An 11,247-nucleotide genomic window follows, 5' to 3' on the forward strand; every position below is an offset into this window, starting at 1 on the left:
TTATTTGACTAAAATGATGTTCCTGTTCCTTTGAAATTTTCTGAAGCCCGTGCAATTTGCAGAATTAAATATTTTTATGTAAAATTGTGATATTTATATAGAATTAATTATAAGAAACTTGAATGGAACAAATATTATTTTTAAGGGTTAGAATAACGTACTTAAGTTTTTTACACTCCTTATGAACGCATTTATTATCATTCAATATAATATCTATAATTTAAATATAAATATATTGTGATATAAAGTTAATAAAAATTAAAATTTTACTAATATATTTTTTAAATATATTAATTAAAAAAATATTATTAGCTAAAATATAATATTTAAATTTAATTTTAAATCATATATAAACTTAAACGAGTATATTACTAAAAGCACAAAAAATGTTGTCCCATAAGAAATCTTGTGGCTTCCCATGGGATTCTTATCCCACGATTTGGGATAAATAAAGGAGACTGGGGTACATCCAATCTCAATCTCCTAAAATATACCCAAACAGGGGAAAATAGTCCAACTCCAAATTTCCACACCATAATCCCACCTCTCAAACCAACCTAAAATAGAAGACTTGTCACCTACCACAATATGACATGAAAAAGAAGATAGCGGCATTTTCAAACTTCAAAATTTAATCCAGTTGAGTGAAAGGAAACTGAAATTAGGAACCTCAAAAAGATCATAGTCTTCTTCAACAACTCAAGCTATTGAATGGAAAACTCGTTAACCATGGGACCTTGGCTCAATTGATTCAAGGCAAGGATCCTCTTCTGACTTCAAATATCAAGAATGGCAACAAGTATCAACTCTAATAATGGAAGTCAATACAAACTTCAGAAATAGCAAGAAAACATTCAATCAGTTCCATCCGAATCCTCATCAAAGTATACAAGTATGGGACTATTACAGGGGCTGCCCACTGGATTCCCTTTCCGTGGACTCGATAGTTACTTGGGGGGGTTCCAACCCAAACGTTGCATGTAGACTGCATCATAGGCTTCAATGTTCAACCCAGAAGCAAGAAAAAGTCCATCTCGTTCACAAATCGATCTGTTCTTGCCGTTAGAAAAGGTCTTGCCGCATCAGAGACTAGAGCCTTAAATCTTCTTGTTTTGCTTCAGGTTTTTTAATTGTCGCTATGCTCGTTTTCTGGAAATCATAGCAAATTTGGGTAAGTTGAATACAAGTTTATCATACATAACCAAAAAAAATGAAAACAAAAACGGGGTTTCAATGACAGAAATTTCAAATCAATACCATAAATTTAAGATGCAAGCAACACTGAATATTACCGCCTCAAAAATGAATCAACCACACCAACTATGTGATGCACAACAATTTCAACACTTTTCCTAAAAAAGCAAGCAAACCAGTCTTCAATAGTCAACAAAATGTAGAGCAATTTTACTAGTGATATACATATAACTAGTTTGCAAGAGGTAAATGCATGGCCAGATCCTGTAAACAGCACAATTATAGACAATATCCATAATATAGGCGGTCCTAAACTTGCCAATACACAAAAGTTTTGTTTCATAGTTCCAAAGAGAACAGAAGACTAAAAATCTGTCTGTTCTGGTGAAAAACAAATTAAAGACAGAATAGCCAATGCTATTGATGCCGCTCCAAAATGCTAAAAATTTACGGTCAACAACAGGAACGTTTTCAATATGTTCTCCAAAAATCTAGTCAATTATCCTTATCTCACGACAAAACAGATCAAAATTGTCCAGTAATCTTGCTATCCCTATGAAGTAGGTTCATAATCTGAATTCAACAAGAAAAGCAAGCAGCTTATGTTCCAGCAAAGCAATTCAGACAATAAATATTGTCAAACCGTTTCTCCATTCGGAAAAAGAACGTAGGGAGGTTCTTCTAAAGGTAAATGAGATAAAACATTACAAGCATCACCAAATTATGGGTTATATCCTCTTGAAAATAAGAAAAGGTATAATAATCGCCAAGCTAGATGAGCTTCAAGAAAAGAAAATTTATGAAGCCAAAATAATCTCAGCGTCTTCCATTAGGGGGACAAACTCCCTCAATGGAAATAATATTGAAGATATAGTGCACATGATCACAAAACAATGCTTAGTAATAAGGAAGGATGGTTCAAGTAAAAGCTATATAACCAATATTTGGCACTGCTATTAGGGAATCTCCTTTTAGTTTCAGTGGATTTGCTCTAGGGCTAATAGAGAAAATTCACTTAAATGGATGTCCAACCATGCTCTAAGTAACTAAGGGCAAGAAATTTGCAAGAACAAATAGACTCATGAACATCTACCTGCATCAGAGTTGGATTTCCCTTTCAACACAACATGGCAGCCACTGATTTGACTGAAGATACACTCAGATATCCAGTACCCGAGAAACATGATATGTCATTTAAGATACCTGATTGAACACATAATTGACTGAAAAACATATACGGGATACAGTGATTTGTCAGAAGATAAAATAGCAAAATGACAGCATGAAATGATTGAAGTCAAAGAATCAATAAAAACACGCTTAAGACGATTGTGTAATAGCATTGCAGTCTAACTTATGGGCTTTGAAAAGAAAAACTGCAAGCAGAAGTAAAAGAGTAAAATAAGCATACAATGAATCAGTAAAGAAAATTTTGAAAGAAAAGGGTTACTATCCCCAGAATTTTGACCAATATAATGCCTTGAAAATGAGTTCCGTTGTATCCATAGATGATTGAAAGTTCTCATCTGCATCTTGGTATAAACATAGCATAATCAGTAAAACTTTTCAAATTTACATTTGTCACGGCTTGCCAGCCCACCCAACTAGAAATTATTAGCAGATGTCGTGAAGTGCTAAACAACATAACCTTGCATAAAGGACACTTACCAGAAGAAAGCAGGCTCGAATGCTTGCTAGCAACACTTTAGTCCATTGTACAATACGTTATAACAAAATTATCTGCCACCACAGCAATGCAAATCCAAAGCCTTCACGGATGATCAAAAACCGATAAATTCACTTCTCTCTCATCCATATATCTAACTTGTAACTAAATGCACATGCAGGCAGAATATTTTTCAAAATAAAAAATCTGAAATCACACTTAACTTCACAGATGTAATCCCCCAAAAATAAAAGAAAATAGAAACAAGTAAATAACGCAACTAAAAACAATGTCAATTGCGAGCACAATTCCAGTACGTTATCGAAACAAGAAATGTCAAACAATATTAAAATTCATCTTTAACGTTAAATTCTTTTGCCGCAATTAATTCTCTCGATTCTATATAAAATCTTCACTTTAACAATAACAAATTTAAGAATACATAAGCGATATCTTCCACTGTTTCGACATAAAGAGCTTCTAATTGTGTTTGGGAGAAACCCAACTCATGAAAATGTCAAAAACAAAGAGTTAGAGTGAACAACCGGTAAGCATTTATCAAGATAGGAGTCTTGAACCATGGGTCCGAGACAGATGGGGCACGGGTTCGGATCTCCTGAGGAAGCTGATGACCCCTTTTAGCATGTGTTTCCATAATCCTTCTCAATCTCGGTATGGTAGGCTTAGCAGCTGCTACTTATATCCATGGACCATACAAGCGAAAGTTTATGGGGCGGGTTTTAAGACTCTCGATGCTGTTACACGGTTCTATGCTGCTATTTTTATCCATTTGAACGTTATTTACTAATTATTTGGCATTGTGTATATGAATCTATATGTATTAGATTATGAATGATAGGCTTAATTTTTCAATAAGATAGTTGAGAAATTTTTCAAATAAAACTTGTTTTAGGCCGTATGGGACGGGTTTTAAGACTCTCTGATTGCGGTTAGCGGTTTCGTAGTTAATATTATCAACTTTTACGTTATTTTTTTAATCTTAATCGAGTAAGGTTACACGAATCTCAATTAATGTAGAAGAGAGCTAATAAGAGCAAACTACGACCACAGTTTTCACTTAAACTCAGAATCGAAGCGAACATCAGACAATCGCCCTCTACCTTATTTTTATATAAAATTTTGGATTATACCCCAATTAAGTTTGTTACACGGAGAGAAGAGTTTGAAATCATTATTTAGCCACAGAAACAACATGCTCAAATTCTCAAAATCAATGTCAAGTACTAAATTTAATCAAAGAATACATTTGATACGGCTTCTTCAAGTATAAAATATTAAAATTATTGGCGGCATGGATTTTTGCTTTTCTAATCATCCTGACATTGCCTGACATGGTACAATATGTGTATTGTGGCCTAAAATCTTTTGTGATAAATCAACTTACCTCTCAAAGGCTAATGGTTGTGTAGTTCAACCTGGTGAATACACAACTGAAAATCAAATTTGATGATAGGTCTGTTACCAGACAGCACAACCAATCTCTTTATCCAACTCAGATTCCTTCTCTTAACAATGTGCTTTGAATGGCTCCAAAGAATAGTAAAATTCATTCCCGGCCTTGTCTTTTTTTCGTTTCACATCAGGCAATGGCTCAAACCAAAAGGATTTTTCTTTGCCAACTGTACTTTGTAAGTTTCTTGAATACCAGTGCCAATTATGTGTATTTCAATAGAATCAGTGTCCAAAAACTTGCGGCTAGCTTATCAAGTTTTTTAAAATGTGATCTTAAATTCCTGTGAAGGTGAAATCTTTAGGCTATCCAACGAATATGATCTGTTGTAAGCTTCACCTGAATGATTGTTAGCTTCTGTCACACTGGAATAACCCTGCCGTTTTCGATCATATCTTCATTTCTCAATGGTTTTGCATTATGTAAAGAGAATAAGTATGATATGTACTATGCAAAACCTGGTTAATATGTGAATCTCTCACCATGTTCCTTTATGGAAATTCCTTTTAATGTTTTGCCATCTATGCAATTAACTGTTCGGTGATACCATAAGTACTGTTAGTTTGCACTACAACAACAATGATATTATATTATATACATGACAACAAAGTTATGGTTAGGCTCATAGCTGTTTACCTAAATGAAAATGAAATTTTGGTAAATTTTTCTTGGATCTACCTGTCAAGAGAATAGGGAAATCTTTAAAGATTGTTAAAACCAGAGGTTTCTGACACTTGTTACTTCAGTGCTCATCCCTCTTTAAATTTATTGTGGTTATTGGTAGGCCAGTGCATGAGATGTGTTAATGTCAGTTCTGATTCCAGAGCTTCAAAAATTATGCTAAGTAGAATACAGATTGAGGATTGTCATCTTTATTGATTCCATTATGATTAACTGGACGGTTATAACTTTAACTGTAACTGCACGATGGACCTAAAACTAAATGTTTTTCGACAATAAAATCGAGGATTATCACTTGGATTTTCTTTCTAATAGCATAATTGTTAACAGGAATTCAACATGATATGATTGACAATAAAGGCTATAGTTCTGAGGTAAACAAAAAATTGTTATCTTCTGACACGACATCTCTTTGCTTGATCTGAAGCTGGCAGCTTTCACCTGGCAATTGATTGAGTTTCATTTTCATAGTCACCTTTTTTTCATCATTCTCCTTCGGGATGTTAAAGAAACATCCTTTCTGAAACCTTACTTACTCAAAATAATGGCCGGAGTCTTTGTTCGCTGGGTAATTGGATCCTGCAGCTGTCATGACCTTGTCATGTTCACTGTTCAAGAAGGATAAGTTGCGTTCCAATTTCAATGGCAACCCGGTCATTTTCATCATGTGTTGAAGCGTTCTTGTGATGTTTATGATATTCTATAGCTGGCATACACTTGACCTTTCTTCTTCTGTCAGGTTAGGATGTGCCGAAATTGGTCGAGAATTACAGATAAAATGAAAGGTAACTATGTAAGTTATTCACCTATTCCTGACATTGTAAAGATCTAGAAGTACAAGAACAGACTACAAATACTTGCATACCTTCAGATATATGTCAAGGCTTGGTAGAGGTTATCGTCGCAATGTCTAGCACTTTTGGCATGCTCTGCAAGTAACTGGAAATTGTCGCTGTAAGATGTTGTCCTAGCAAGTAGATAAGATAGCCATCCATAATCTTCCAACAATAATATTCTTGGAGCGGGATTCTTAAAACAAAAGGAAACATAATTACATCATATGTTTCATTTTCTCTATAATTTGTAACCAAGATATCTGGCAGACAACATTACTCCAACATGGAAGACTATTCTTCTTTTAAGCTTATCCAATAATTCACCATTAATTTTCATCACAATCCTAAATTTAGAAGGTGAAGAAGAAATTGCAGGAAACTGAATTTCATCCTAGGTAGTACTCAATCAAACTTTTAGTCAAACTCTGCGCAGCTGTGAGTCAGGCTCTTGGGGGTCATATCGTGAAGTCCAATAATGATCTGCAAAAGCCATTTCGCTGGTCCATGGGGCTATTAAGAAGTGGGTGGCATGGAATGTTTGAGATTAATGAAGCATTGTTAAGTGCCAGTTATTTCAAATAAATAAGGGTAGTGGATATTCATCAGTTACTGGATGGCGAAATATTCGAGTGCAGTATGCAACATACAAGTACAAGGGGGGTTATATGTGTTCTGGTCTGTGACTCTGTAGACCCTTTTCACTCTGCTGATGTATAGCAAACTCGGGGGATAGCACCGTTTGTGGGTTCCAAAATAATTTCAAAATGGACGTTTTGGCTGTCTGTGGAGGTTCTTTGTTTAATTTAGAACAGATGGAATCGGTGGATTTAATTTGAACTTCGGGTCAGTTTGCTGGTTTGGCATTGCATGAAATAGATGAGAAACTTATTATAGGACTTTACCTCCCATAAAAACATCGCACCTTGCGCACCAAGCTTGTTGGAGTAAGCGTTCTTTAATTACTTTCATAAAAATTATGAACTAAATTAAAAAATGAATTTAACACATCCTTCCGGAATCTATCATCACAGGCGCACGTCGTCCCAATTCTTACGGATTATATTCTAAAGGTCCCCAGTTCATAAGAATACTATCAAAAGGCCCCAAGGTCAGATGAATATATGGAAAGGCACCAGTTTTACTTTTACACTAAATATGCAAAGGTCGCACTGTTTATTGTTAACGTTACAAAAATCCATCCATACCATACGGCTAAATATGAAGGCAATCAGAGAGAGTAGAGTCCTTTTGTAGACGATATTAACTAAGAATATATCATTATAGATCTTCATAATCATATATATAACGGATATCTTCCTCCATATTGACATATCTATTTACATTAAGAACAGCTGAGCAGGGACAAATGGTCTTAAGACCTTGAATTTCCAACTATTTTTCTCATGAGAGGAAAATACTGGACTATCTATTTACATTAAGAACAGCTGAACAGGGACAAATGGTCTTAAGATCTTGTATTCCGAATTGATGTAGGAAATGAAGAGAATACGGGCCCCTGAACCAGTACATTTCAACATTCTTGCATTTTATTTTGGGTATACAAGCCTCCATGGGCACCTGCAGAAAGAGAGTTTAAAAGAAGGTGTTATGAAGAGAAAAAGTGAAATAGAATAGACTCTATGCCGATTTTTCATCTTAAGAAGATAAGAAACTTACAGAAAATTATTGGAAACAGCCTTTAGTTTAGTACTGGTTCTTTCGGCAACTTGGATCTCTTTTTGAGGGTGTCATGAAGAGTACTGACAAGGTGAGCAAGAATCCGTCTGAACCATGTTTCGCCACCCAGGAAATGACAGGGAAGTTATCATACATCCTAGGGGGATGCTCACCGTAAATAAAACAAATTCCCGGAGAAGATCATTAGAAAAGTATAAAATTAAATGGTCTTAGTAGAAACTAAATTAGAATGTGCATGACAGAGAGAACTGACAGAACCCAGACACTCCAGCAATGCAGAAGCACGCTAAAAAGCCCTTGGCCATATCAACTTCAGATGCAGCGCATCCATTTTAGGTTCGGTGGGGGACCTCGAACTGTAGGGTAAACAAAGATACACTATCTGATAGAATATAATTCAGATGAGTAATTTTTAAATTGGATAAGGTAAAATTATTTGAGAGAATGGTGGCTGCCAAAATTTATTGCATGAGACACACCCAATTCTCTTCTTTGCAGCAAGATGTACATACTTTTACAACAAATCCTAAGTTCAAAATGAAAGGGCTTTCACAATGACCAATGAAAGGCTAAATGATATTATGCAGTGTAATCATGTGGATCTATACCTGAATTAGAGAATGCATACAGAAAGCATCTAACACAAGAGGAAAAACTTCACAGCAGAACTTATGATCTTCAATGAAAACGTATCTTCGGGGTATAATGGTAATTATATGAGTGTCTTGTGCCTATAGTAACGCGGATTAGGGCTTATTGGATTACCCCAATTATATCTCTGCAACTAACATGCGAAACATTATATCATATTCCTTAGTAACACGTTATAATCGTTTGTTAAGTACAGTTATCTAACAGAAACTATTTAAAAAACTATTATGAGATTTAATGCCAGGTTAATATAAGTATGGGATTAATCAAGCTTTGAACAAAGAGAATCTTTGACTTGTGCTGCATTGAGAGAAAGAAAAAGTCCCAAGAAGAGCAGTAAGAGCAGCAGTAATCCGTCCTCATAGATACTGACTGCATCAATGTTATTGGTGATGTTCTCATGCCTTCCCATACCTGTTCATGTATTCTGGACCAAATTCAGGTTTACTGTAGTCACCAGTCCCATGGTTCTCTTGACTTCATACCTATGCATCAATGGTAATAAAATTCAGCCAAAGATTAATCAAAAGGTACTACAGGTCATGTGAATCACTTAAGATTTTATGAAATTATTTTGACGCTCTGCACCTTGTAGCAACCTCATGGTCTTGAAAGCGGCTGCATAAAGGATGGCTATAGTCTCTTGATCATATTTCCTTCACAATGAAAGTTCTTCAAACTTGGAACTTGTCTTGACATAGTCCACAAGAATTACATTCTTACTAATATGACCTGCATCACCGAACACATTAAGTGGTATCGTGCTCAAAAGTAATTAGTTACTAATTTTATCATCAGATATAACAGCCTAATCAAACAAGTTAATGGAAATCTTATCATTACCACACCTTCAATAAATTCGAAAGGTCCAGTAGAACATGACTAGTAACAGAGCCATATGGTAAATATACCTACCCCCAAACAGTTTCTCCACTGCTTTAAGAAGAACTTGAGTTGTCCGACCACTTGGAATGCTTGAAAGTCGTACTCAATCTTCAGCGACAATCACCTGACCAGGTCTGACATGAGGCGTATCAGATGACTCCAGCAGAACATGACCAACTTGCTTCAAGATTGTAGGATCCCTAGCAAACCATCCTAGATGAAAACTTGGTGTCAAAAGAATGCGTCACCAAATTAAAAAAGTGATAGAAATTTATTAAGTTTTCTAAAACAACTATAAATTATCCATGCCATGGACAAAACAAAATTTGTGGAAGAAGAGAAATCACAATATTTTAGATAATAACCAGTTGGTCCATTTGGTAAAGCACACTGGTATTATTATTTAAATTAAACATAAAGCTTCCTTACTACAGAAGCAATTTCAAAATGCATTTTTAAAGATGTTATACACCATGTACTCGAAGTAGGTTAGTCACATACAAATTACTTACCTACAGTATCAAAAAACTGTGACATAGGAATTACTCCAGCAGTAGAAACAGCACCACTTGAAGGCCGAAACCCATAAATTCCACAATATGATGCAGGTACTCTTACACTTCCTCCAGTGTCAGTGCCTGTAGCGGAGATCAGTTTTTCACTTAAAAACTGATATGGACAAGCCGAGAAACATAAGGACCTATAAGACAGAAATACTGACCCAAGGAAAAATCTAAGAGCTTTGCACCTACAGCAATAGCTGATCCACTAGAAGATCCTCCAGGTATCCGGTCAGGTGCACACAGATTTGTGGGTGTTCCATAATGTATATTTTCTCCATTTATACTGCCATACGATTATTCATTGTTTAATCAGTAATTAGAAAATTAACATTCAAAGATTAATTACCTATAGGAGGAGTCTCAAACCATCCATTGATTATGAATTGACAATTAGTGAACTTGTTTCCTACTATTTCAAAAGAGTAACACAAAGAATAACTAACAACCTAAAACCAATACATTGGTTAAAAGAACTCCAACCTGCATGCCATTTCATCCATGACAGTTTTACCAATACATGTGGCACCTCCCCTCAAGACAGCCAAAACAGCCGGAGCCGTTGACGTGGCTGCCGAATGAGTCCTCGCCCGTTCAGGATGTCCAAATCCAGTTACATATCCTTCCACATCAAATCTGCATACAAATTTAAAAATAATAATAATAATAATAATAATCCAATACAACCAAAAACAATTTAAAAGAAAAAAAAAACAGCCAAGATCAATACATCAGTATGGAATTAGTCGTATCTATTGTAAAGCACAAACTGTGACAGGAACACAAATGAAACTAAAGAGCTGAAGTTCTTAAACAATTCAACACTCTCATTGTCTCACATCAACTTAAGCAAGACAGAGCGAAACACATAAGCTGAAACGATCCTATGAACTTACAACAAAGATACTTCAAAATTCAAATACTCATGTTTCTACTTATCTTACTGATATGGTCAGAAGATCAGAATCCAACGGAATTCATTGAATTTAGAACAGAAAGGTACTTACTTACTGGCTGGAGAATAAATTTTTTGACGAAAGCTCCATAATCTGTGTCTCTCGCCATCACTTCCACTGCCATTGTTCTCACAGTATATGGTTAGCTCAGCTTTATCCTTGATGTTATCATAAACAGCGAAGTCGTTGTAGAGGTAGACATCCCGCCAATAAAACTTCTTTCAGCCAACAAGCATGCATGGACCGCAAGACATATGGTGACTTTGTGGCTACTGGCTACTCGCCATTGGATGGCGGCAGAAAGTCTTTGTTCATTTGAATAATATTTTAATTTTAATTTTCAAACATTTATAAATTTAATGAGTATAATTTATAATATAATTACTAAAAGCAAAAAAGCTTCCCATGGGATTTCTTATCCCATTGATTTGGGATAAATATAGGAGATTGGGATACATCCAATCTCAATCTCCTAAAATATACCCAAACATGGGAAAAAATAGTCCAATCCCAAATTTCCACCCCATAATCCCACCTCTCAAACATAACTAAAATAGAAGACCTATCACCTACCATAATATGACATGAAAAACAAATTACTAGATGCATTTTCACAACTTAAAAATTTAAATCCAGTTGAGCGAAAGGA

At 35.2% G+C, this 11,247-nt stretch overlaps 1 protein-coding gene across 1 annotated transcript; it reads right to left on the bottom strand.

Annotated features, from left to right (window-relative positions):
* Window positions 1-9,083: 9,083 nt before the first annotated feature.
* On the bottom strand, window positions 9,084-11,174 carry LOC116139845 (amidase 1-like). The gene is made up of 6 exons (XM_031425491.1): window positions 11,082-11,174; window positions 10,650-10,813; window positions 10,126-10,278; window positions 9,804-9,928; window positions 9,595-9,720; window positions 9,084-9,295 (listed from the first exon to the last, which is right to left on the bottom strand). Exons 1-6 carry the CDS (start codon window positions 11,172-11,174, stop codon window positions 9,186-9,188), a joined length of 771 nt encoding a protein of 256 aa, XP_031281351.1. The 3' UTR covers window positions 9,084-9,185.
* Between the last annotated feature and the right edge of the window lie 73 nt (window positions 11,175-11,247).

This window comes from Pistacia vera, unplaced genomic scaffold, assembly GCF_008641045.1.
Source record: "Pistacia vera cultivar Batoury unplaced genomic scaffold, PisVer_v2 Contig1105, whole genome shotgun sequence".
NCBI lineage: Eukaryota > Viridiplantae > Streptophyta > Magnoliopsida > Sapindales > Anacardiaceae > Pistacia > Pistacia vera.

Bases quoted from the DNA above. Each gene is read 5' to 3' on its own strand.
- LOC116139845 (XM_031425491.1), bottom strand. From the start codon at position 11,174: ATGGTAGGTGATAGGTCTTCTATTTTAGTTATGTTTGAGAGGTGGGAT. The intron at 10,814-11,081 runs GTATATTTTAGG...GGCTGAAAGAAG, and splicing joins CTATTTTTTCCCATGTTTGG to TTTTATTGGCGGGATGTCTA. The intron at 10,279-10,649 runs GTAAGTACCTTT...ATTTGTATGCAG, and splicing joins ATTTATTCTCCAGCCAGTAA to ATTTGATGTGGAAGGATATG.